Source organism: Lipophrys pholis (genome assembly GCF_963383615.2).
Source record: "Lipophrys pholis genome assembly, chromosome: 1".
Lineage (NCBI taxonomy): Eukaryota > Metazoa > Chordata > Actinopteri > Blenniiformes > Blenniidae > Lipophrys > Lipophrys pholis.
This window is the reverse complement of record NC_137635.1, coordinates 4,936,486-4,964,324: the sequence shown is the minus strand read 5'-3', so window position 1 is coordinate 4,964,324 and position 27,839 is coordinate 4,936,486. Positions and strand designations below refer to the sequence as shown.

General features: G+C 40.6%; 1 protein-coding gene across 1 annotated transcript in view; it reads left to right on the top strand.

The window, feature by feature from the left end:
- The window catches only part of plce1 (phospholipase C, epsilon 1), a gene marked incomplete at its 5' end in the record, with an annotated part of 68,672 nt that overhangs the window by 502 nt on the left and 40,331 nt on the right, over positions 1 to 27,839 (top strand). Inside the window, 2 exons of the mRNA XM_080479507.1 lie at positions 23,247 to 23,431; positions 23,722 to 23,864. Of these exons, the coding sequence (XP_080335633.1) occupies positions 23,247 to 23,431; positions 23,722 to 23,864 (328 nt within the window). The remainder of the gene's footprint in view (positions 1 to 23,246; positions 23,432 to 23,721; positions 23,865 to 27,839) is intronic.

Below are 27,839 nucleotides of genomic sequence, written 5' to 3'. Positions count from 1 at the left end.
GCAGAGTATAAAAGATGGTTTTGTGGAAACTGTTGGGCAATATATTAGTGGTTGATGAGCAAGACTATTTTATCACTCTGTGACTTTGAGCACTTTATCCTCTCTTTTGCTTGTTTTACACACAAACGGAAGAGGACTCAGAGAAAATACACCTTCCTTTAGATGACATCAACATTCTCTGTTCTGCCACAGGAACAAAAAACCAGCGTCTTATAGCGACTGAGGCTCAGGAGTTTTTATGACTTGATTGATCCTCGGTTTAGAGGAGAGCAGTTGTTCTTTGTGTTTGCTTCCGTCTGTTTGTGTTGAAATGCTACGTCTGTAATGCATGGAAGATGAATAATTTGTTTAGGCAATATGTTAATAGGCTCTGTCTCTCGGTCTCGCTCTCTGTCTCGCTCTCTCTCTCACACACACACAGACACAGGCCTCTTTGTTAGGGCTTCCCCTGCTGTGGAAAAATGATTTATTCTGTTGGTCCTGCACCCCCATATTACTGACAGACTGACTGACTGCGTCTCCTGTGCGTGTGAAAGCACACGTGTAAATGGACTGAGCAGAGTTGGCATCTGCATTAGACTTACTGGAATGGAAAATAGGGAGAGGGTGAACGAGTTAGGAGAGAGAGAAAGAGACCAGAGATGGGGGGAGAAGAGAAATAGAGGGAGACCCAGGACATTACTGCATTAATATTTCACTTTCAAACAGTGTTTTACACACAACAACATTTCTCAAAGGAGCTCTTCACCTTTAGCAACCTCGGCAGCAACAATTTCAAGCATCAACTTTTTAATTCATTCAATAAGTGACGGTTTTCAGTCCGAGGTGCAGACATTATGTGGGGACTCTGCTGCATCACGCAGGAGACTGTCCTGTTTTTGTTGGCTGCATTCTCATCAAAATGTGGCGTCGTGAATTCAAGCTCAATATGAGTCAATGAACCTCCTGAAGCATTTTGCTTGAAACGTTGTGGTGTAAATGAAAGCCAAAGCGCTTCTTTTTTGCATTTTAGTTTTGGAAAAGTTTCGTGTTTACACTAAGATATTTTGAAAAACGTTTACACAGAAAGGGCTGCAAAAGATGTCGTTAGCTTGTAGGGTCACTAGTGGGTGCTGTTGTTTGTTTGTTTGCAATAAAACCATGCACACATGCAAAGAGATCAATATGCTATAAACATTAACAATGGGAGTGCTTTCGCAGAGGTAGATTTTGCAGAAATAGCATACATGCTGCCATTTCTTTCATTTTATGCCTTAAAACACTGGAAGGTGTGCTGGTGTTGTGAGAGGATGTTATTTACCCAGCTTTCAGTTGTAAAGCTGCAGTCAACTTAAATGCTGTTGAGCAGCATTTTAAATAAATAGAGTTTAACTGAACAATATTTGCAAGTTTAAATCTTTAGCCAGCTAATTGCATACATGCGTTGTTTAAACTCCCCGAGCTTATTTCGTGTATTTACTTTGCAGAACATTGTCTAGTAAGCATGAGACGTGGAACACTCTTCACAGTTGAAATAACTTTTATTCTAGGCACTAAATGTGCATGCACATGATTGTGCATTTTGTTATGATGCTTTTCCAGCAAGTCTGTGCACAGTCGTACATGCGTGCGAATCATATGTATACATATGTCCTTGCCGTTTTCATTTTTTATTTTATTGTTCCATGCTTTTCCACAACAAAGGCAAGCACTGTCTAAAAAATTTCTCACGTGTGGAGGGGGCTCCTGCACCCGTGCCATAAAAGCACACGTACCGAGTGTGCACGCTGCAGTGTGGTTTCTGACTTTGCCAAAAGTGTTTTTATGGCTCCTCCGCGGTCGTAGAAATACGGGCCTGACAAGAGTCCAAGGAGAGCCACTTTAATAATGAGCTCATTGAAAACGGGGGGAGTTGCCAGCACTTTTCCTTGTCAAAACACAATCCAAACTCCTGCAGTGAAGGGTCACCCGGCAAACTGATAAGCAAAATGAAAGCAAGGACTTTGTCACATTGCAAAGAAATACGTAGACCATTGCAGAAACAAAAGAGTTTTTGTTGTGTTAGATTATACTATAATATATATGCACACAATTTATAGATGGAAATGTGGAAATGTTCCTGCACACTTGACAGTTCTACGGTGTTTAACCCTGACTCTGCAGTAATTATGTCGAGGAGTTTGTCTGCAGGTATCCTGCGGTCCTTTGTGTTTATTGCTTCAACGAATGAAGCGAGCCAAAGCACACAGGATTAGGTGCAGGAGGGGTTTGGAGCAGGGCAACAGTGACGAGAATGGAGGGTTAAAATCAGCTGGGGGGGGGGTAAAGAGGAAGAAAATTAGATTTTAACAGTGGAAAAAGAAAAAAACAAGAACGCGAAGTGGGAATCTTGCTGGTGGTGGGGGGGTGGTGGTGGGGGGGGGGGGGGGGGGGCACAGGCTGTTTGGGAAAGGATGGAGAGAGTATAAGAAAGGAAGCAAAGAGAACATCCAGGCCAAGTCAAAGCCGCAAACTTACATTTTTCATACTTATATAATGAATCAGCCAGTGGAACTTTATGCTTCACCCAAAGTATAATTTCTTTCAGTTTTGCTTTTGGCACTTGCAAAATATTGTGGCCCAGACCTTTTTAATGACGAGCCTCTCAAATATTACAGTTATTTTTTTATTATTTAGTTACTTCTCAAGTTAGCACTGTAGTTAGATTGTGGATCATGCGCCTGTGTCACGTATTCTATTCTGCTGATTGGAAATTCAGAAACAACAATATTAAACAAAATAAATTGGTAGGGTTCTATCTTCTGTTAATCTAACTTTTTTCCATTGCCTGCTCTGTTAAAGCTGCATGTTGCATTTCTAAGGCCCTGATTTTGCTGTAAAAGTGCAATTTAAATTGGAGAAGTTTCCTTTCAAACCATGTTAATACTCTCTGTTCACTAATCCTCAAACATGCATAGAAAATGCAGTAAGTGTGAGGGATGTTTGACACAGAATAGGTAAGTGTTTCATTATGTTATGCTGGCTTACGTACACGCACGTAGCGGAGGGATCAAACGGCGTCTGCAGCCAGGGGCGCTTCGCCGCTTGCCTTTGTGGAGTCGACCAATTAGAACCCCGCCGTGTCCTTTTATTCACCCCAACATGATGTCAGGCTGAGTGGTAAGTGACCATTTCAATAAGTGAGCTGAGTGGAAATGGGCCTGAGAGATAGATTTTTTTCCAAAAAATATATCCTTTACCCTCTTAAAGATGTTTTTCTTTATAAATAAATTCTCCTCTCAAGGGACCCTATGTTTTCCTGCCACCCGCCTCCTCATGAGTTGACACTGCTGCTTCAAATCCGGGAATATTTGTGGTGGGAAAGGACGTAAAAAAAATAAGTGCGTGTCGTTGACCTTCTGTCGTTTGCTTCTGGAAGCTTCCTAAACTCGGTGGGAGCCGACCAGCTGCTAACAAGCAGATCATACAATATAAACTCTCTGATTAAGGAACACTGCAGCCTTATTGTATGGCCATTGGTTTTAATTATTGCAGCATGTCTGAAAAGTAACAGCTCGTGGCGTTGTTAAAAATACAGTCGGTGCAACAAATTATGAATGTGATATAATTTAAAGTCCTTAATATATTTTCAGGATTCTGCAGAGTACACTCATTAGTTTCAGCTCACTGATAGCAGCACCATCAACATTATTTTAAACTCTACTATCGGATTGTTCTACATCGACCACTTTAGAAATTTTCATCAACCAGACATTTTTTTTTTCTCTCTTATGAGCCTTCGCCGTTGCTCATTAGATGAGATTGCACTCAAGTTCTCAAGGTTCTGTGATGACATGTTCGCATGTGTCGTCTCCTGCTGCCGTGCCTCAACGAGTTTCCACTCAGGAGAGTGCGGGTCGGCACATTTTTACGAGTCTGCCATTAAACGCACAGCGTTCGTAATGTACTTCATTAAGAAATTCCTTCTCGTGAAACAAAGGTGAACTGTTGGTGTGGACCCACCGAAGCACAGTTCAGCAAAAACAAGTCTTGTCAGGTTTGATTCACTAAAACAACAGTCTTGCCCGTGTACATCATTTCCTGCCCGAGTGGATTGATAGTTGGAGAATGAGGCAGTTTTATCAGCTCTTGTCACAGGACCGCTCTTTTTCTCTGTCCCAGCCACACAAACATGCTTAACTTTAGTACTCAATTTCCCATCTGCTTTGATAATAAGTGATGCATGGACACGGTATGTGAATTGACAATATGAGGACAATGGCATTATCGGGGCAGTACATTGACTTCCTTCAACATCAGCTGTTTCTTTTCGTTGCCTAAAATTAACTTTTTTACCCGGTCCCTAAACGAGTCCTCATGAGCCACCCAGGGACTTCAGTTCGTATTAGATTGTGTGCAGGCCAGTTTCGGGAGCCACCAGTACAGAAAAACAAGGCCACACAAACATATTTTATTCATTTCTCTTCAAAAATGTATCACAGCTTTTCAGTTCCTTTAATGTCTGAGAATAATAGATAACCCTCAGTATGTTGTATTCTGAAGAACTTATATTGTTATTATTTGCAGTAAAGCAAAGCTACTGAAAGAATGTAAGCAAAAAGCCATGGCACGGATGTAGTTGTTTGTAATCTTTTCTCACGGCAAGAATATTTTGTTGAAGGAGTCGAGGCCTTCCTCTGTACAGTTTGCATGTTCTCTCTGTGTGAGCCTGGGTTTAGATGTGCATGTTGGAGGAACCAGCAACATATCCAAGGTGTCTTACATGTGTCTGGCCAAAGTCGATTGAAACTGGGTCACGCTCCCTATCGTGGGCTTTTAAAAAAGTAAAAAAGGTGCATAAGACAACTGTTGATGAGTAAAAAATATGTCTTCACTTTGATCTGCTGGAACAAATTACAGCAACTTTTCAATCACATACAGCACAATTTCATAGTAAGTGGGCGGGACCGGTGAAATAGTCATTCTAACTTTAAAAATGAAACTTTTCTTTGTTGTGGCATCAATTATAGGTGATTAAAGTAATCCAAACAGTCCAAAAATGCACTGGGGCTCTCTGAGCGAGACCCTCAGTACCCCCCAGCTCTACAGGACACGGTTGTTAAATAGATTATTAATCTCAATGTGGTTCTCCTGACTAAATTATAGAAAATAAAAAAAGTCTTTATTTTTGTAAAACCAAACAATTGCTATCAAAGATTACTGCAAAATACAGTGAAATGTTGAAACAACTTCTGTCGCTGTTGCATTGTGTTTTTTTTTTTTTTACAACCTCATCCAGACAGCATGGCCTTGAGGCTAGTTTGCCATCAACAAGGTAGTCATCGTTCGTGTTGTGTCCGCTCGTCTCACTCTTGACACCCCTGGTGTAAAAAGCAGTGACTAATGATAGAGTCGTGATTATTTCTGTTTTACGCTGGATAAGTTCTGCCAGACAGTTTCATTAAAGTACAACGTTTTGTGCTGGAACAGGTGGAAACCCGTTGTTAACCCGTCATGTTTGTTCAAAACGATGTTTCCTCCGGCACTTAGCTCGTCAAACACCATTTTCAGAAACGGGTAAGTTGGGAGCTCCGGCAATAACTTGTGTCAACACTTGCACATCTTGGTGACTAATTAGGTCTTGTTTGCGAAGGTTGTGTTTCCAAATAAAATGAGCAGCGAATATCCGGTTTTAAAACATTTGTTATGCAGCAGACGTTGTCATGAGGTGAGGCCGTACTGATTGGTTTTCCAGGTAATTGTTTCAGTAAATAGACTGGTTAATTTAATTGTCCGGGTCATCAGACAGACAGGCGGCGGCGTTTGTATCCGTGGTTTTCTTTAAGGGTAAATTTGCCTGAAATGAAATATGCTTAACAAAGAAGACTCCTTTTTCTCTACTTCATTGATTGAATCTCACGGACCACAGCTGGGTTCCACTTAGAAAATGACTGATATTACATTGACAGTTACAAATTGAGCTGATCTGCATGTGCCAGTTTTTCGGAGTTTTTCCTTTTCCCCAGTTAAGCCATATCAACCACATGATTGTGCACTTTATGCTTCCCTGATGGAGCTGTCACATATGGTGTGTGTGTGTATTTTACTGCAGTCTGTTGATGCCAGGCTGTGTAAATTTGGTTGAGCAAGGAATTTAAATCCCGAAGAGGTGAAATGAAGCAATGGAATCATGTGGCTTGTGTTCAGTGGCATACACCTACTGGTATTTCAGCACGTGTGAACAGTAAAGCATCGCATCTGAAGAATGTTCTTCCTTTTTGGCTGTAACTCAATATACAGTTTGCATGTCCTCCCTGTGCATGTATGAGTTTTCTCCCGGTACACCAGTCGTGAACCCGAATTGCGTGATATGTATAGAAGATGGATGGATCAACTGTGATTTAAACTCAAGCTCTCATTTCCTACTTTATATGTGTGAAATGTTTCCGTTGCTGACTCAGGAACTGCACAAAACCTGCATACCATACTAATCCTTTTTGTAAAATGGCCCCTGAGTGCCAGCTGGGATTTTACTCTCATTACAGTTGCAAAGGTCAATGAGGTAGTTTAAGAATATGCTCTGATAAAATAGTGTTTCAAGAAGGTGAAGTAATTCTGTGTGAAAATACTATACACTGCGATTGATCCTGAATTTGGGTAGATTGAACAGTAGAAACCCATTTGTTAGTTTCAGATGAAGTTTGGAATGGCGTCATGACAGAGGATTTTACACCTCCAACTGCTGCCCATTTAGATGAGACGTTTCCATGATCACAACCACCTGACGATCTTTTGACAGAGTAAAGCATCCAGCCACCAGGTTAGAATGGATATGTGCATGAATCTATCCCTTTTTTTTTTTTTTTTTTTTTTCTGTCTTTCCCTCCGATCGGTTTCATTTCCAAACAACCAACCGGGATACTCAGGAGCTCATTAATCCAGTCGAGGACACTGCACAGGTGTGGGAGAAAAACCAGAGAATGAACCCGCCGAAGTGACTCAATAAAATGACTTATCAGACCCCTGCTCTGCACACACGCTTACCCTCCATGCACGCCACGCTCGTTTAACCTTGCGTCTATCACTCCTATGCTCTCCCTCTGTGTGTTTTGCCTCAATAAAGGAATGTGCCGACCCGGCCACTTTCTCACCCAGCTGGGTGTTGTGGCTTAGCTGGAGAGATTAGTGTGTGTGTGTGTGTGTGTATTGAGACACACTCCAGTTTAGTCAGATGGCTGCTTGCGTTATAAGGAGGTAGGATGAGAAATATTTGTCATTCCTTTGTGAAGAGTACTACTTTTTACAAAGACAGTGTCCGGAGCTGTGTGACTCCCTCTTTTCCTCTGTGTGACTCAAGTTTTTTATAAGTTTAATTGAATTGCCGCACAGACGCGCACGTGGACGTCGCATTTGTTTTCTGCTCGGACTCGCCCGGTCTGTTGACAGTGACGGGAGGGTGTCAAGTCTCCACGTGGGTGTGTTTTGGCTTTCCTAGTTTTAGTGTGTGCATGTGTGTGTTAGTGGTCGGCTCAGGCCTCTCGCATCTCTGCGGCATTGTGGGAAAAATCTGCGTTGCTCCAGCAGTGGGGCCGAGCCCCAACCAGAGATCCGCGAGTAAAATGTGTTAAACTGGAGTCAAATCACATAAACAAAGTGTTAAAATCTTTGTTTTACAGCCGCGTGTCAACCACTTCCAGATCGATGTTACTCAATCACCGTGTCACATGTTGGATTATAACCTTGGGAATGAATCATGATGTTGACTTTTAATCGGACGCGCCACATGAATTCTTTATTGCGTCACATTAGCACCACAGACTTTCTGATAAATGTCACGAGTGTCATCCGAAAATGTCTTGAGCCTCCTGTTTTTTCGACCTCTCCCAGTTTCATCACCCTCATATGATCGCTGCTCACAACACTTGGACGACATGGCGGCTACATGTGTCATGTCTTTGCCGAATTCCTCCAGTGAAGCAATGGCATTCAGCTATTAGACGGAATCCAAGCAACACCTCGTATACTACTAGTTTGATTGAAAGAGTGTGTAAGTCGACCAGCAATATTCCCGAAAACAAATGAAACGAGAGCGTGAAGCGGTTATGGGTCACGCCGCTATTGTCGAAGTCAAAGAATAACACAATTGATGTAAAAAATAGCCCGTCTCCTCCCCTTCCTAACAGTTTAGCTCATAAATTGAGAGGTCAACCAGAGAGGATTTAGCCAAAATTAAACCTTCAAGCTTGCAGGATGCTGTATAGTCCTGAGTTTAATTGCTGTTTTGTTTTTTTTCCACACAGCAGCTCCAGACAACGACAAAACAGGATCTATGTCAAAAGTCTTCAACAGGAATTGAGTTAAAGTTTCGAGCTTTCCTGTACTGAAGTAGTTCCTATTAAGTTCTAGGCGGCCCATGAAATTAATTTAGAAGAATACTTGGATTCTCTTGTAATTCCCAAACATTTCCTCAAACTTGTGTCTCTGTGCAAGAAGTGATCATCATTGTTGTTGTTTTTTTTTTTTTAATTATGCAAAAGTCTCAACAGGGTGTAAGAATAATTGACACAAACTGAAAAGAAAGTTAAAAAACAAATCACATGCTGGCCCCCGATGGCCTTCCACTCTAGTGACGCCCTGAAACGTTGAGACCCCAGGAGCTGGACCATGTCTCCATTTTGTGATGTTCCACCATATTTCTTCCAAAATGTTTCATCAGTTCTAGACAAGGAGATTTTAAGCACGTCAATATGTTTGCTCATGCCTCACTTTTTGACATGAGATCCCATGCACAGTGGAAAGAGCCTGAAGGGCTTCGAGGTCATCCTACAGTCATCCTTTGGCGCCATCTAGCGGGGAAAAGTGGATTAAATCCGCAGGAGAACCAACGTCACTTGTTCAGGGGTGCTGAGACTTGCTGAGTCATGATTTGTGTTTCACGAGAAACCAGATTTTTTGCCATAAGAACTGTTGCATATGTTGATCTTTAATCAACTTTTGCATCGTGTTTGTTTTTATGTAGTCTTTTTGCATTCCTTCAAATCCACGAGTACCACTTTAAATCATAGTGACAACAATAGGATGGATTGTGTGTTACATTTTAAAAACATATTAAATACTAAAGAATTCTTGTATTTGTCTAGATGTTTTGTTTCTTGACCGTTGCTCTAATCCTGCTTCGGTATTCAGTGCCTTCATGTATCTCCACCAGAGGGCAGTGTGCTTTTTAAAATGAGCAAACATGACTTTTTAAATAAATTATCTATAATAATAATTCTTACATAAATTATATTTTGTAACAAGGTCATTTGAGCTAGACCGGGCAGTGTCCAAAGGCTGTGCACAGCCATATTGGAAAAGAATGTCAGCCTGTAATATATCATTTTATTAATTCATATTGATCAGAGAGGTTCCATGTTCTCTAAAGACAGCTGCTGTAATAAATGTTGTGTAGTACATGAATCTGATCTCGTATTCGAGGCTCAGCAGACCAGTTTGATTAGCTGTGTGTTGATCAGAGAAATGCAAAGTGCAGACTGAGGGCGGGACAGCTGTTGGCTTTGTTCTGAAGACCACTTTGATGATAACTGGGCATCAACTGATTAGTTCTTGCACTTGAGTCATCTTTCTCATGAGCCTGACGCGCCGCCATCTTTTTCTCCCTCTGCTTACCTTTGTGTATTTTGCAGACACTTCTGAATAGTATATATATATTACATATTTTAGATAAGTGAAACACTTTGAATGCACATGCTTAATCTTAGCAGTTTCGTAACGTAAATTAATTAAATGCTGACTCCCTTATTTTTAAAACCTAAAAAACATTTGATCGCATAAAATCAAGAGGGCATCACAACCCCCAGATAAATCTTTGGCGCCCCCGATTGGGAATCACTACATTAGTGTATATTTAATTTGCATTACTAATAGAGGTACCTTGAACCTACCTCTACAATATTGACATGTTTTTCAACAGACCAGGACAACATGGTTTGTTTGCCGTACGCCCGGCGACCACCAGCAAACTGAAAAGCTCAGTGTCCATTGATTTAATGATCCCTGAAGATCTGAGCCGAAACGTCAATATTGTTCAGGCTTTAGATGCCTCAAAGGTGATTTAGCCTCGGCAGCGTGTAGCGTGGGCTGGAGGGTTGTTATATTTAATAATTTTAATTTTCTTAGGGACACTGAAGTCAGCCAGAATGTCATCGCAAACTAATGTGGTGGTAGATTTAAGTGATTTTGACTGGAACTGCAAAGGGCTCGATAGAGTTTCAGCAACCAGCGAGGGAACATGTTGCCTTTCTCTGTGTATTTTCTAAGTGATATTAGAGACTGTATTGCCACGTTCCTTTCTTCTGGGCAGTAACCCGCTGCGTAGTACAATTCCCTGCCTCTTTTAGAGGGATCATGTTCCCTCCTGCTTTGCGAAATTTTTAACTTTCAGACTTTTAACAAGTCCTGATCTCATTCACACACATTATTTTCATCCACTGACATGAACTGTGAGAGCGACGCTTTTATTTGATTTATTTATTTAACTCTCCTTTTATTTAATGTTTTAATTGCCTTCAGGATAGATACACCTTTTTCTATATGCCTACCTATGGTACGTAGAGATGATATACGACTGTATCGCGGTTCCAGCGGCTGTTCTTTTTACTAAACTGATCTCTTATTTGATGGGAGATGGAAGTTTGCTTTGATTGATTCCAAATTAAATGATTTCAATGGACAGTTTTCCAGTTAGGTGCAGTCCCCCCCCCCCCCCCCCCCGCCCACCCCCGCCCAAACTAACGAAAACACAGAGGCCTTATTTGAGTTTGTTCACATGCTGTTTACACATCGGACAAGCTCCTGGAGAAAGAATCGATTGAAACCTCATATACTGGTGTCTTCTCTGTCTCGTGTTTAGAGTGTGCTTGCTGATAAAATCTCCCCTCTTGTGGGCAGCTTGTCTCATAACCTAATATGGGGGTACCTCCATGTTAGGCAGAGGTTTCTAAGTCGCTGTCTATGTCCTTTTTTTTTTTTTTTTTTTTTTTTTTTTTTTAAAAACTTCCCATCCTTGTTTCTCCTCCTGTGCTAGTTTTTGTTCTTGTGGAGCTCTCTCACACTCCCTCTCTTCCTCCATCGCTCTCTCTCTCTCTCATGCTCCCTGTCGCTCCAGCCTCCTTCCTCTCACTCCTCAACGTGTACACAGACCAAAAGGGACTGGAGTTCGGTGCTTTTTTTTTTTCTTCTTCTTCTTCTTCTTCCCTTCCCTCTACAGCATATCATTCTTTTCCATGCCACAGTAAGTAAATCTATTACTCGGATGTCTGTCTCTCGGGAGTGAAAAAACTTTTAAACTTCCACATTTTCTTTTTCATTCATTACGTTTGGTGACCGTTTGCAGCAATGCCAGAGTTATTGTGCAGATTGATCAGCGACGCAGCAGCCCAGTTTGGAGTCATTCATTAAGCTGAAAGTCTGCAGGGTGAACACAAGGACACGATCAATCCGATTTCGATGTATGCGCGATTGTACTCACTGGAGAGATCAGAAAGATGTTTTTAACACAACAAAGGAACTTTTAACTTACGTTAAATTGTAAATCTTGCAAGAAGAAAAGTCCTTTCAGCAAACACATTGAGCTGAATGGAAATTTTAAACAGTTGCCAGCAAACAGATCGCCAAGTATTGAAATCAGAAAAGCAGCAAGACTCTCTGCTGTAACATAACACAGTAATAGTCTTTTCTTTTTTTTTTTGCTTATGGTGAGTCACTAAAACTTTAAAGTGAAAAGTTACGAGACCGTTTTCAAGATGTTTGAGTGCTTTATGTAGCAGCGGGGGGAAATTTATGTCCAGAACTTTCAAAAAAACATTCATCAAGCTTATCTGGAGCTGTCGAAGCCGGGCTGCGTGCTGCTATGTAGGAGAGAGCAGCGGCTGGCCGTAGTACGTGACATCATGAGAACTGCAGGCGGGGGAGTGTGGCAGTGTGGAGTGGTCCCGCTGGGTGCTCTTGGTAATGGGTTCCAGGTTGTTTTGGCCCTCACGCTGACCCCAGTTTATTTATTTTTTCTTCTTCTAATTTTCTCTCTGTGACTCTCTTCACAATTCTTCTTCTTTTTTTTTTCTTGCAACACTTCAACCTCTATACTCTTAATTTTATTAATATTTATCTTAAATTTGCCATTTTCAAAGTGTGGGCTCAGCTTTTCTAACCGAAACCTCCAAGAGGGATGAAGTAGCAGCAAGAAAAGGGGGGGGGGGGGGGGGGTGTCTCCTTTATGTGACAACTCTGTCTCTGTGAAATGTGTATTCACACCACGGGTGTACTAAATAGTTCTTCTGCAACATGCGCAAGTAGGTGGACAATAACATCCTGAGTGTCATGACTTCTATATTCTCCTGGGACTTGGCAGTTTTATAGTTGACAGTCACCCGTAATAACAATCCAACCTGTCATTATGAATGTCATTGTAGTCACCATTGTTAGAGTTTATAGTGTGTTGTTCTCTGCCTGTGTTCATTGCATAAAACAAAGAAATAGCACCCACCGGTGACCCGACAAAAATACCACATTGTTTTCATTGCAAAACTTCTATGAAACAACTTGACTTGTTGTCGTGTAAATGGGGCCTCAAAAACACGCCTGCAGGTAATTTTGGAGTCACAAGTTAATCTCATACACATGAACTGGAAAAACTGCAGTACCCACAGGGACATCATGCAAACTCTCAAACCGGAGATCCTCTCACTGTGTGGTGAGCCGTTAACCTTTACAACACCCTTAAGCAAAGAATTACCAGACTTTTCTTATTATTGTCTGTGGAAGAGCAGATATCAGTCACATTTCATAGTGTGAAAACATTCGGTGGTGCAGTATTGAGTGTGAGACAAAGCTGGTGTGCTTTGATATTTAGAGGGGCTGGGAGAGTTTCAGGCTCCTCCTCCCATACCCGCTGTAATCTGGTGTTTTTTTTCCTTTTGCACCTTTCCTGTTCATCAAATTAAACCGTCTATTAGTGAGGACAATGTTATGGAGGAGGTTTTACAGATGTGTGGAATCTAACAACCTGAACAGTTCCAACTGTTGTTGCTCAAACTATTAAAGAATCCAAAATGTGACTTCTTAACATTGATGGATATTAATTGCACATTGATAAATTAATACTTACACATATTTAGGTTCTTAGTCAGAGCTAATTCTCTCTTCCAGTCTCTTGGTAGAAACATAAAACACACTGCACAACAATAATAAGTGCAAAATAATATGAGATGTTAAGAGTTATGCAGGATCTAAAATCTTCAAGTACACTAAAGTGCATCACTTATGGTTTGGAGAAACCATAGACACATGGATCTTTTACCATCAGAACACTTACAAGTAATTATATAAGATCATATATGATAGAATAGACATTTCATGACACAATACACACTATTCCTATATGAAGACAATTTTCTTGTGTGAGTGTTTTAACTTACAGACTGATAAAGAGTCTAGATTCCTCAGTGCATGAATTGGTTTATACTACTTCCAAATTCAACTCCAGTAAGAGTGTGGTAATGTTGAACTTTCTAGTTGCTCTTTTTTTTTTCTTGTTTCCTCTAAAAGGGGTCGCTGATCCCTGACTCCAGCTTGTTTTCATTCATTTATTTATTTATTTTTCACTGTTTATCTTATCCACAACACTGCAGCCTTGGAGTTTTTAATCAATAACACAGGTTTTATGTACAGTATGTGTCCATCACTTGTAGTTTTCCTCTGCACATGTGAAGTACACACAATACTGCTGTGAGCTTGTTAAAGGTGTGAGGCGCCGCTCCAGCGGAGGCCCGCCTCCTGGATCCTGGGTGAAACGGCTCCTCGTGAAATTCAACAACGAATTATGACTCAAGTTGCCCTTGGCTCCGTTCTCCATTTCCTCTGTGATGTTCCCCTGTCTTTACCTCCTCTCCTGTCTTTCCGGCGGCACTGTCCTTTTTCATATCCTCTCCTCTCTTTTCTCCAGAACTTCATTTTTCTCCTCCTATTCCACTCCGTCCTCGGTTTCCTCTCTTCAGTTATCTCCTGCTTTCTGTTAAACCTGTCTTCCTGTTTGGACAGTCTTTTTATCTTTTATATTTTGAACAGAGAGCTTCAACTTGATTAAGTAATTTATGTATGTTTGTAGTATGTTTTTTAAAAACAATAATTCTGTGATTTTTGATGTATTGAACATACAGACAAAGGTCCATATTATAAAATTACTTTAAATAAACAACACATGTTCATAAATATTGATAACACCCAAGAGTTTTCAAGTTTAGACACGCAACAAAATAGAATTTATTATTCTCTGTAACTATATGGGATCCAGAAAGACTTTTATTTTGATGGTCACTAAACGCTTATATACTCCAGTGAGCCACAATGTTTACAGACCAGTATATCATGTGGATAACACTTATGTCATCCCCCCGCCCCCCCTTGCTGGTCCACAATTGCTTTAAACAGCAGGCCACTTTTTTTTGTGCTTGTTTCCCAAATGACATGTTTTTTGTTACGACAATCTGAACAGCAGGCTACTTTGTTATGTGTTCCTAAATGGGATGTATACCGGTTTTTCAAAGCCGCCTCGGTCTTTGAACAGTCATGTCCCATTTCTTCTGACTTTTATGTCAATGAGGTGAGACAGGTGTTACAACAGAAGGTCACCGTCTTTCTTCATCTTCTGCTTCACTTTTTCCTTCGTTAGCTCGGATTGCGCAACATCTTCACGTCGCGGCCATGTTTACCTGTGTGAACGTAACGTGCAGCATTTTTTCTGAACATGCTTTTAACCAGGAGCTGGTTATACTAGCCGAACTTTACACAGGTTTTTTTTTTTTGTCAATCTGATTGAATTATTTCCGATTCTAGGATAAGATTGTCCCGTTTAGTGATTATGCTTGTGGTGCTTTTTTTATTTTTTTTAACATCAAAGAAACATTTTCTTGGTTCCAAATATAATCGGGACGAGTCGACATGGGTCGCTCTTTGCGTGATGTGGCACGGATTACTCTGCTACGCTGTCACGTCATGACGTTAGATGAACTGACGTCACAGACCTGCATGCAAAGCTCCGAAGTTACCTGGTGTGTCGTTTACATGGACTGTGATTGGATCAGAATCCGGACTACACCGCCCCCTACAGTCTGATCGTGATTATATTTTAATCGGAATGTGCAAGTATTATCAGGTTGAAGTGTTTTTGCGGTGTAAATCTAATCGGGTCAGCGTTTTATCAGATTACCTTTGGTTCATGTAACCACAGCCATCCTGTGTCTGTTTACATTTTTCCAGAAATTCTCTTTTGTTTACATCATTTTACTTTTATTTCCATTGTTGCTGCTCCCGTCGTCCTTCAGAAACACATTGAAATACCTGCAGATGCAAAATTTAAATTCTAGTGTGTTTCTGGGGTGCTTCAAAGATCTCATATGTATATTGCACTACTTTTATAAATACTTTTGATTTATGGGGATTTTAAGTACCTAATATTTAAGCCTTCTCGTCAGTTGTGCATTTTTGCTCTCGTGTTTTTAATGCAGTCACTGATTTTGCTGCTCGACATTTCACTGCTGCCAACACTGTTTTATCATTGCTGCGTCAATAAAGTTTTATTCTATTCTATTTTTTTTATTTCTAAGATCCTCTTGACACACCAAGAGAATGTGAACTTATCAAAATCGCACAAGATCTCACTGGATTACTCTTGTATCAGTCCTTACAGGACTACTGCTAACTACTACTACTACTGCTGCTGTCCTACATATATGCAACATTTCCTCCCTAAATATAAGCTCTTCCACTAACATTCATCAATCATGTGCACTGATGGGAAGTAATTAATATAATTTGAGCAAAAACACAATGTTTATTTTGAAATTATACCAGATAATGTTTGCTTTATTTATTATTTTCACAAATTATAGAAATCCTACACAAGCAGCAGTATTCATATTGTTGCATTTTTAAAAAAATATATATTTTTTTTATAAATGTAAGCACTTGTCTGGTAAAGTGTTAAAGTAGCTCACTACTGTATTGGAGTATGTTGGTTCCTGCAGAGCATTCAAAGTTAGCCATCAAGAATAAGTCGAGTGTCATAAGAAATATGGTGTTATTTTGTCCTGTTGTGAAGTTTTAGAAAAGTAATTTGTGTTTTAAGTAAAAGAAGTATTCAGCATTGCTTGCACATGGTATGTTACATCTCCACATTAAGTGGTTCATATTTCTCATGCTGCATTTCGTGAATATATTCCTGACAATTCCTTGATTTTTAATAGTCTTTATCAACAAGTAACTTTCTTCTCAATGGGATTACGAGGTCAGTTGCAGGCGAGAGTTTCTGAAGTGTTTCTGTTTATACAAGCCGCAGTATAGGCTGCACTGTTATATTCAAAGCAGATACTCAGACATGAGGATTCCCCAGTCTAAACACTTCTTCCTAAGACCGAGCAGCACAGTGTGGATGCAGACCACCTACATACATGATCCAATATACACTTAGATAAAACTGTTCAAAAAGTACATAATATTCGTCCATGCATGCAGACGTATACACAGCCTGAAATAAACACATTAAAAGCAGAAATTCAGAGGGAACATCTGTACAAATCTTGGAGCAGTTTGTTCATTTTTGAAAGTGGGAAAAGAAAATCTGCAACTTTATGCTGTTGTTGTTATGCTGTGTTGTAACAAACAGAAAAAAGTCATTTTAAAATGTGATTTAGTGGACGTATGATCCACAAGCCCTATGACTTAAAAAAATGTGGAAAGTACCAGCTAATCTTACAGTAATGGGGTCCCTGCTTCATTACTCCATTCGTGAACAGTGTGTGAATAAAGGAAAGATTAAATCTCAGAATATATCCATTCATCTCTCCCATCTGTCCGTCTTCTGTACTTTCTTTAGGTTTAGGAAAAAAAATACAAACTCAGACCCCGATAGATTCCTCTAAAGCCTGCTTTGATTGTCAGTTATTCCCGCAAGTGAAATGGAAGAAAACAAAGCTTTTCTCTGCAGGGCAACAACCAAAACAAACCTCAAAATCAGTTGTGCACTCCTTAAAGAAGTCTGAGGCTTTTTTTTATACCTGCCTCTCTCTCTCTCTTTTGATAGCAAAATCTATTAAAAAAAAAAAAGTGTGATGTGAATGCAAAGCAGCTTAAAAATGTGCAAAAACCTGACGTGATCATATAAAAAGTCTTAAATCGCACGAAGAATGAGTCTAAATCTTGTAACAGTGAGCAATAGAGCATCTGAAGAAGGAGTGTTTTGCAGGTTTCCCTTCAAAAACGTATTCAAAGGTGTTCACAGTTCTGGATCCGATGTGTAAAACTTTCCTCATGAAGACACACACACACACACACACACACACTCTCGCACACGGCCGAGCTCAGCCCTCATCCAACAGTGAGACAATCCAGGCTCCGGGGGCAGGGAAGCAAACATTACCTTGTGGAGACAGCAGTGACAGAAAAGGTTAGAACAGAACGGGACGGCGCTGAGAAGTTGTCTGTTTTCTCGTTGATGCAAACCAGGATTGGGAAATGCCTGAGATCAAGACGGCGGTGTTCTGTATGTGTGTGTATGTGTGTGTGCGCAAATAAATCGGCGCCAGCGATTGCCAAGTAAGAAACACGCTTACGAGAAATCCGTCATGTGTTCGGGATGACCGATGTATGGTGGGCATGTCTGGGGAGTGCTTGGTTTGTATTTTTTTGATTTGGCTTGCACTCTCCAGGATGGGCGGAGTTAAGAGTGCCGGGCTGCTGAGATATCAGAGCTGTTAAGTGTTCCCGGCTCCATTTCTGAGTTTTCGAACAGACTCTCGATCCCGCTGATGCGAGGGCAGGGTGCACATTTCTTTACTTCTCTCAGACAGCTTTGTCGGCTTCACTTTCACTGTATGTGAGCAAACGTAGTCTGAAGGATTGTAGGGCTTTTGCAGACATGCATCTCCTGGTGATTTACAGTGTTTCAGGCACAAAGTAGTGGAGCGATGCAGCTCAGTGTTGCTGGTTTTATAATGCTTTTCAAAATCTCTTTGTTTAAAAGTAAATTCTGCCGAGGTATTGCCTTGTAGTGATTTCCAACCTGTAGCAGGATAAGCTTGGTAGTAGCAGCAGGGAGGAGTTAAATTTATTATGAGCTTACACATTTTTTTGCAAAAATGATTTTCTTTTTTCTTGCTCTACCTCCCTAAACCTCCAGCGACTCACCTCAGTATAATCCAACTGCAACATACAACCTTCCAGATGTTTCTTCTGTAAAAAGCAGACCTCATGAGGGTTAAACTCATTTTCGTTCAGGGGCCACATACAACCCGATTTGATTGGCCATTAAATGCCCAAATTTACTTTATGGACAATCCACATGGGAGTACATTTTGACAACCATGTGCATTTTTACACAATAATGATAATAAAAACTTCATTTGTATAGCATTTTTCTAAACATAGAGTGCTTTTACATTCAAAACCACAATAAAATTTACAATAATGAAATACAGAGATCAGAAAAACAACAACAACAACAGAAGAACTTCAGTTTATAAAAGCCAAGCAATAAAAATGAGTTTTTAGACCAGATTTAAAAGAGGATAGTGAGTTTGCCTGTCTAACATTATTTCATCATACAGGAAATTATAAACGATAAAAGTTCTTCCTTTCTTTGTAATCTCCATCCTTTGCAATACCATCCCAGAGCTCCATGGTTTACCATTCATTGACATTTTTTGCATCCTATATTATATAAATAGCCCAGAAAAATAAAACTGTTGCTGCGCTACAGAGCTGAGAATGTTTGTCCGAGTCCGGGCAGTTGAATGCCATTGGTCCGCTTGTGTCCGGAGGCGTGTTTGTTGCTGAATCTCCAAAGCTATAAAGTTAAAAACCACTGGAAAATGTAAGTAAGGGAAGGGTTAAGAGTGAGTCTAGACCAGAATAACAGTCTGACCCCCACTAACCTCAGCTAACCTCCAACCTCCAGGATGCTTCTAAAAGTAGCCAGAAACGACGCATTTCTGTTCCTCGACTGTCGGCTTCGTGGGAGAGTACATGTGAGGGGGCGGGCTGGGTAATATCGCAGCCATTTGCCTAATCCCATGCGAGCTCTTGTGTGTCTTTAATTGTCTGATACAATTACCAGACAGAACTCTGTGGCGTTATGTGTGTGTTCCTGTGCGTGCATGGCTACGGTGTGATGTGCGGGAATCCGCAGAGGAGCGCGTGTCTATGTATACGTAAGAGAAAGTGGTTCTTGCTGTGGGGTCATGGTGTCGGTGTGGGAATATGTGGCGGTTTCGGGGGACATCAAAGTGAAGAGTTCAAGATGTGGGTGGTTGGATTTCATGGAGACGGTTTGAGCCTCTCCAGTGTCCTGCTTTCTCATGCATGCTCTACGTGTTGCCTGTGTTATACATAACTGTGCCGGCATGACTCACAATGCGCTTGCACGTCTCGACTTCAGCATGCGTATGGATATGTATGCGTCCTTGTGTGTGAGCATTCCAGCTCAAAGTTCAGTGGTCTGAGTGGTGCCCACCCACCCCCCCACCCCCGGTGGCCCTCGCTAATCCGCTTCCAGAACGGGCTGTTGCCAGGCAGAGAAATTACCCAACATGGTGCTAATCGGGCCTAATGGCCAACTTGGTCATAGCTGGAGGTCATGTTGAGTTATCGGATGTCAGATTAAGGCAACATGTCATTGTAGATATCGGGTATCTTCATTATTATCGTATACTGCAAAAGTGACTGTATGGCTTGGATCATAAGTCCACACAGGACAGTCCGATCAAGTACACCATCTTGATGTGGTCAAAGTTAAAGGTTGGATTTTAAAGGGGAGGCCTTATCTAGTTTTGGGAATAATAAAGTGAATAATATTGTGAGAGATATTTGCTTTTAAATTAAAAATTGGGTTAATGATTTAGAATTATTGTTCTCTGTAATATTGTCATTTGCTAGATAGTACTATGGTAACTAATTAAGTACTGCGGTAACTCATTATCACTCTCCGAGATCATTTTACTAATTTAATTCTTAATACTAATTCCCATTATTGTATTTGAAGAGTATTTGCAGAACTGTATAAGATGCAAAATGCTAATGTATGGAACTTGGTGTTCTAGGCACACATGATATTCATATTTTACAATGTCGCCAGTTTGGTGAGATTGTAATTTATTTTTTTGACGATGACTCATTTGTAATAAATATCACCTCCACATTTTTTTTTTTACTGCTATGTTCACGGAGTTAGGAACTGGTAATGTTACTAGTTCACATTTTCAAGATTTGAATGACAAGATCAAACAAGGCCAGTTATGTCATGTCCTGTCTACAGCTGCAGACTTAAAACACAATATTTAATAAGATGTACCAGTGAGTTTTGAGTTTCTTTCTTTCTTTCTGTTTAGTTCACCGGGCCTTTAGTGTTTATGCTAGTGGGATTTAACCAGTCAGACACATTTGATCCCTTTATTTAACTTTAAAATGAACATCAGCTGATACTGATATTATGAAGAAGACATTTAGTTCATGTTGAGCTGAGTTAGTGCAGCTGCCTACAGCAATTACAGTTTCCCTATACTGAGCTTAGGCCATTAGCATTTCCTGAACGCACACAGTGTAACATGAGATCCAGTCCTGTTCCAGTGGGAACTGCAGTTCTCCCCAGTGGGCTGAGTGGCTCTATCACTACTATTACGACTCTAATATACCATGAAGAAGAATATATATTTATATTGGAAGGCCTGCACTTAAGTAACTCAGCTAAAGTACAATTAATCCCCAGCTGCCACTGTGGCTCCAAAAAAGAAACGATTATATTCTATTTGTGATATTGGAACTTTGTTTTTTTTTAAGTTTACTCAGAATTTTAAAGAACAAAAATAATTCTGCTAATGTGGTTAGTTGTTTACTTTAATAAGGTATGATTAGGCCAGGCTTGTTATGTCACTCCCAAATTCTCATTTCTGTGTGTGTGTTTTAGTTTTCGACTGAGCAACAACGATACATTGCAACGAGTGCTGTGTTGTGAGCTTGTGTTTGTTTGTGTGTGTGATTGTGGATGGACAGCTGCTTGTGTTGATCAAAGACACTTAATGTGAGTGAAAACCAGTACGGTTACAGTTACTGTTAAGAAGGATAAACTGTCAAATGAAATCTTATCGAATCTAAAAAAAAAAAAGAAAGAAAAGCCTCGGGTGCCTTCCACCGATCTTACGCCGATCAGCCATAACATTAAGACCACCTGCCTAATAATGTCAAGGCCCAAACAGTCCTGTCTGGTCAAAGTATGAGGTACACTAGACCTCTGAAGGTGTGCTGTGGTATCTTGCACCAATATGTTAGTGATACATGTTTTAGGTCCTATAAAATACAAGGTGGGCCTTTCAAAGGTTCACATACATCAATCAGACTACATGGGTTCAATATTTATTTATCTTTGCTGGTTGTCCAAATACAGAGATCTCTAACCTCTAGAAAATCAACTAAGAAAAAGGATTCCACTACTTTCATCAGAAAAGTTTATGTAATTTTATATATCTTGGTTTGTCCGACCAAAACTTTAGTGTACGTTAACACTAGAATAACAGGAAAGTGATCCAGTGACTGAAAATGAGGATCAAAATAGTTCCCATTGACATTTCTCGCAATCATATTCAAGCCAATTAGCTGACTGAATATATATCTGCACTCCGCATGGTTTCTAATCAGTAAATATGAAATCTGTTATGTGTTCTTTGGTGTTGTTTTCATTATATTTGCTTGTTGCTTTGATACTTCACTCTCAAATCTTCATACGATGTTAAGTATCATGGATACTTCTCTTTTAATGGAAAACCAAGAATCTCATCTAATTAACTGGAAGTCTTAGCGACATTCAGAACAGAGGATGAGAAAGCATGTGTGGCATGGATTTCATCCCCATATTTAATTGAAAAATATGCAGGGAATGTCATAGACTTTCTAAACAGGCACCAACCTTAGATACTCCTTAAAAAAAAAAAAAAAAGCTTTTTTCCAAGAAATGCTGGACAGTGAATGTCCTCGTCCATTGGTGTCTTTACAGTCACTCTGGTGTGAATGAGTCCGATCGTATTCTGCCTCTGGCTTGTTGGAATGAAAGAGTGTCGAGGAGATTCCTGCACCGACAATCGTGTTTCGGTGCAATCGGCCCTCACCCTTTCACCGTCCGAACGTGCAGGCTGGGATGCCGCCTTTCCCCCGGGGAGGGCCCAGATCTGACAACAGCCAGGCCAACACCCCACGCAGGAAACCCGTCCCATTATGACAACTCGTTGGCCGTGTACTATGATATACTGTGTGTGAAAACTATGCCAGAGCAGATCCGTCATTATTTAATGCTCAGGGCATTTTCTAAAGGCTAATCATAGCTTCTCATGTGCCTTATATAAAAAAGGTTGAGGGATAAAAGTCACCTGGTCGTTTCCCTAGCACCACAGCAGCACAGATAGCCTCGGCTGATTAAATCCGGGCAGTATTCTCTCATTAAACTTGCATTGTACTCATTCTGCACTTTGTCACCACTATTGATTTTATCCATTTTTGTGATACCCACCTCCTTGCTGCAGGCATAAGTGCCCACTTATCAGGCTGCAAAATGTTTGCCTTAATGGCTTCTTTCTGAAATCCGTGCCAAAAGGGCTCGTCTCCAGGGTCATTCAAGGACAGAGGAAAAGCCCATCATTTTAGATAAGCGTTTCTTTCCATGTGAGCTGGATTCTGATTGCGAATACAAAGCGTTTTTCTCGGAAGTCAGCATTTTTGTTAGGTTAGAGCTCCTTATTGATTCCTCTCTTTTCTCCCTCCGCTTCTGTCTATGGCCTCTCGATCTATTCTCTTTGCTCCTATCATTCTGCTGTCCGCACCTGTCTCTCACCTTTTCTGCCTCAGTTTCATTTCCGTCTGTTGACGCTTTTCGTCTCACACTTGGGTTTCTGTCTTTTCAAGAGGAAATTGCCTCTGAGAACAACCACAGGTTCTGATGACGATGAGATTTTAATGTTGTTTAAGAGGACGGAAGTCGAACAAGCCTCGGACAAAAGTGGATTTTCTTTTACTTCATTGTGTGATAAAGCTAATAAAGATGAGTTGCTCTTTTTTCCATGTCATGTTTTCAATCGGCCTCCTGGCTTTTCATTTAAATTGAACCTCCACATCCAGATAGGAAAATACTGTAGGGTGGTGTGAGTATTCTACCTGGAAGTATTACAAAGTTGAATTTTACTTTTGGTTTGCAGATTGATAACTATGTGCCGGACAGGGCAGACGTCAATCTGATTCATCCTGCCAAAAAGCTCCTGTTGTCCGGTCCTGGATGCGTCCGTCTCAGCGAGCCACCCGGGTCATCTCACGTTGTCAGATCGGGTCCAACCAGACCTGATCTGAGCCCCGGCTGCCATCATCATCCTTCACATCCACCCAGGTTTGGCTGAATCTTTATCTCGCATTAATTTTATTCATAAATTGTCTTTCCTCATTCAAATACTTAATTTTTTCACTATTAGCTCATGTCTGGGATGTTTTATCAGCTAAAGGCACTATTTCAAATGCGTTAACCTTTTCCACTGAGATTACTTATAAATACTTTAATTCCGCAGGCAGCTTGTTACTTCCTCTAAACAAACACAGGCTGACCGATGCTTTTCAGTGATATATCCACTGTGCTTGACATGAGCGATTCAGACCATATTTGTGGACGCTGTTTTATTGTAGGTTTTATCGAGCGTGTGGTCAGAGGACATCGGTTTGCTCCCTGCTCACCGGAGCCCTGCTCGAGGCCACAACTGCCCTCGGCGCCCGCTCCGCTCTTCCCTTCCCTTTGCCTCAGTGCCCCAACGGCCACGGCGTGCTGAAAGGTGAGCGTTATACTTCTGGATCTGATCTCAACTCTAAATTAGGTTTGACGCAGTCAGTTAGCGCCATAGAAATGGAGATTTAGATTTAAAGATTTAAAGACAGTGTGGTTGTTTATTCCTCAGCACATAAGGGGAATGTTGTGTTCCACCAGTGCTCTGCAATAAAAGCCGGTGTGATAATGAGCTGTTAAATCTGCTCAAAAGGTAGTGAATGGAGGTTTATGAATTGGTTGAAAAGTGAAAGAAACACTACAGGAGTTCTCATTATTCTCCCGTGGTCTGCTGTTCTATTCTTTCGTTTTCTCTTTGCTGTTTTCCCACATGGCTTCTTATCCGCAGCAGGATCTGGGTCGATTAGGGTCTGTGGTTGATCCCAGTGGTCGTCTGTCTGTCTCTCTCTCTCTTGGTCTCTCTCTCTCCAATTCAAACACACATTTAAGTCAACACACACGCATGTAATGGTTTCATGCTTTAGTGGGACAATATCTCAGCTGAGATTCCTGCAGGTTACCATTTGCCTAATCCTAAACCTGAACTTATACTAACCCCCCCGACAGGCAGCCCTGACGACAAAACACATCTTCACTTCAAGATGTATTGATTTCTCTAATGGGGATTTTCAGTTTTGTCTCCATGGTGACATGAGTCCTCATGAGTCAGTGTGCAGGCAGAATTGTATAGAACAAACAAGTGAGCGTGCGCGCACACACATCCGTATGCACTCACACACACGCCCATATGCATGCACACATTGAATTCCATTAATTTCCTGCAGATTTACTTTAAACTCTATTCTAAACCTGCCCTCCTCTTCACCTCTCGACACCCGTTTGACGCGCATCAGAACGAAATGCACATTTCGGTGAACTCCATCTCAATTGTGCGTGTGCTACCTCGGTGAAAAGCTCTTTTTAACCTTTATGATTTCATAACCAACCAGTGAGGTTGTTGCTCAGCTGGTAACAATCCACTTACTCTACAACCAGGTTATGTTTGACTTAAATGTAAGGCGATCCCGACGTTCAACTGACTGCGGGCCAGTGGACAGGCCGTCTCTGTTAAGATAAGGAGCCATCTGCTCAGAAGCACACTAAACTTTCATTTCAGTGTTTCCTTCACTTCGACTACCTCTATTATCAATTTTGTTAATCAGGAAAGTTTTTTTTTTCTTTTTTCTTTTTTCTTTTGCTTCATAAAGACACTATCCCACACACACATACACACACACACACACTGAGTGCATATCTTCAACATGACACTGTTCTGTTGTAATCGGTCTTGCAGGAAACTGAATTGAAACAGACACGCGCGCATAACGGCTCAGAAGACTTGGCAGGACGAGGCTTTGATAGCACGGAAGGCTCCTCTGTTGAATTTTTATTGGAACCACCAGCTAAAGCGGTGCAGTTACTGAGCTTCGTGTATCACAACAACATTGTTGGATTCTGAGCCAAAGCTGCATTTTTCTATCTATCTTTTTTTTTTTTTTTTTTTTTCTTTCCCTAAAGCATTACATCTCAAGCTTGGAAACCACCTGTGACTGATTTGATGCTCAGTGTGCCACAGGGCAGATTGCATCTCCCGAGGTGAACATGATTTCTAAACGCCGTCGAAGAGTTTGACCTCTTTTTAAAGTTTTAAACTTAGAGCGGGACTAAAAGATGCGGGGCTGAGCCGCGAAAGGTCTCAAATCGTTTGAGAAAGTCCGATCTGTGTCGAGTAAAGCTACGGGGTCAAAGTAATTATCTGATCTCATGCAAGACATGTCATTATCCTGAAAGCTGAGGCAAGCTCCGACTTAAGTTTCAAACTTGGAAAGTGTTGGTCCGTTATTGCTTTCTTCCCATTTTTGGTATTGTTCCTCTCTCTCTCTCTCTCTCTCTCTCTCTCTCTCTCTCTCTCTCTCTCTCTCTCTCTCTCTCTCTCTCTCTCTCGTTAGTGTTTTGGAGGAACAACTCACTCCTTATCTTCTCAGACATCTAAATAAAAATCAAATGTTCTCCTTACAACAAACATGCTTTTGTAATGGTACAGTCCTAATTAATACTTTTCATCTCAGTGGAAAGATTTATCAACTACTGAATTGTGTTACACCGCTCCGTCTGAAGTATTAAGAAGTCTGTCTTCCTATTACCCTGATTTTTTAACAGATTGTTGCTGTATTGCTCAAAGTTTGAATGACTGGCTTTAAAATAGTGTTATTCACCTCCTTTTAAACAAGAAACTCTTCATTAAATCATTTCTCCTGAGCATGGCGCCTCTAAAGGCCCCTGCATTGTCTCCTTTTTGTTTAGTTTTTTTCTTATGCTTTTATCGTCATCCTGAAGTAAAGACGCCCGTCTTGCGGAGGAAAACCAGACAATAAAACTTCCTCACTTCCTTGCTCTTATTTCTTTATGATGGAGCTCTGGGTCTCCTTAATGTCAGAACTGTAAGTTAGGTAACATTCTTTTTAAATTTTTATTTAACCCAGTGTTGTCACTCACATGTGAAGTTAAGACTCCTAGTTCTTTTGATCATTGTACTGCTGTCATTTGTAAGATGCAGTGAATTAAAACCAGCTTGAAATTATAAGAGACACCGGGAAACTAAAACTGATTCCAGTGTTAATTTGACATTACATTGTACGGGCAATGTTTTTTAGTTTTGAAAATGTAGTATTGGAATACCTTTAAGGCCACAGCAGCAGGAGAAATCTGGATTTTTGGGGGTTTATTTTTTCAAGAAGGAATCAGACTACAAATAAAGACTTCAAAAATTTCAAATCAACATTGTACATATGAGCTACTGTATTTTACAGACTATAAATCACTTTTTTTTTGTAGTTTGGCTGGTCAGGCTACATGTATTCAGAACTGATTAATACATAATATAAAAATGTGCCGGTCCATACGATCTTGAACCTCAAGAAAACCTCTGTCCATATCGTGTTTGATTACTATGATGTAGTTATGTTTTGGCAATAGAAAAATAAGGACTTCTATGTTTTTTTTTCATCTTCATGATGTATTTTTTTTAAGAATTGTGACTCAAAGTCCAAAAGAATACTGTATGCAATACTGAATTCTAGCATTTAGAAAAAAAAATCAAACATACAAGAACACAATAAAAAGAATTTAAATATAAAATTACATGTGCAGTGAAAGAGTTAGTTGGTTTCGATCAAACTGTATGTTTTCATTGCAGTAGTGTAAGAAATGGAAGCGCTCATGAAATACTGCATGTTTGGCCTTGTCCATTTTTCAATTAAGCTATCTTTTAAATCACTGATGTTGTGACACTGGAGATGGAGCAGACCTCCATCGCAGGGTTTGACACGCTTGACAATTTAAAGAGTGACGAGTGTGTCATATCCTGACTCGCCTTGGTGTATTTCTGAGAGGCAATGTTTTTTAATAAACCTTCTTCACGTGTCACCAATACCGGAATAACCAGAACACATTGTGTTGGTTTTAATATAGTTGAATGACTGATAAGTTTAGTGTGGCATCGGTCTTTACTTTCAAAGGCAGGCCAGGGGAGACGTGTCCAAGATGATAAGTTACATTTTACAACCGGAGTTGGCACATGTCTGTGTAAGGGTACACCGCAGACTTCTACAAGGCAAACCACTGGTGGTGGAAGAACATCAAGTGAGGCACATGCCGGCAGGGGTTCAAATGGTGTTTAAATGCAGCCATAAAGATACCAAGAAACAGAGATCGTAAATCATTGCTGAATATGGTGACGATTGGAAGCGGTTGTTTATACTTAACGGGGTCTGTCAGTTCAAACACCGCGAGTTTCAGGCAGGGTTTGATTTGCTGGGTGTTTTGAAGGGATGAACCCCTTTCTTTGCTGTACATATAAAGTGGCGATAACTGGTCCGGCAGACTGCCCAAAACACATTAAAAACATTCCATAAATTTCAAGAAAACCATAGTTAACGGATGGAAATTACCATTGTGCTAAATCGGGCATATTTACAGTAACCTC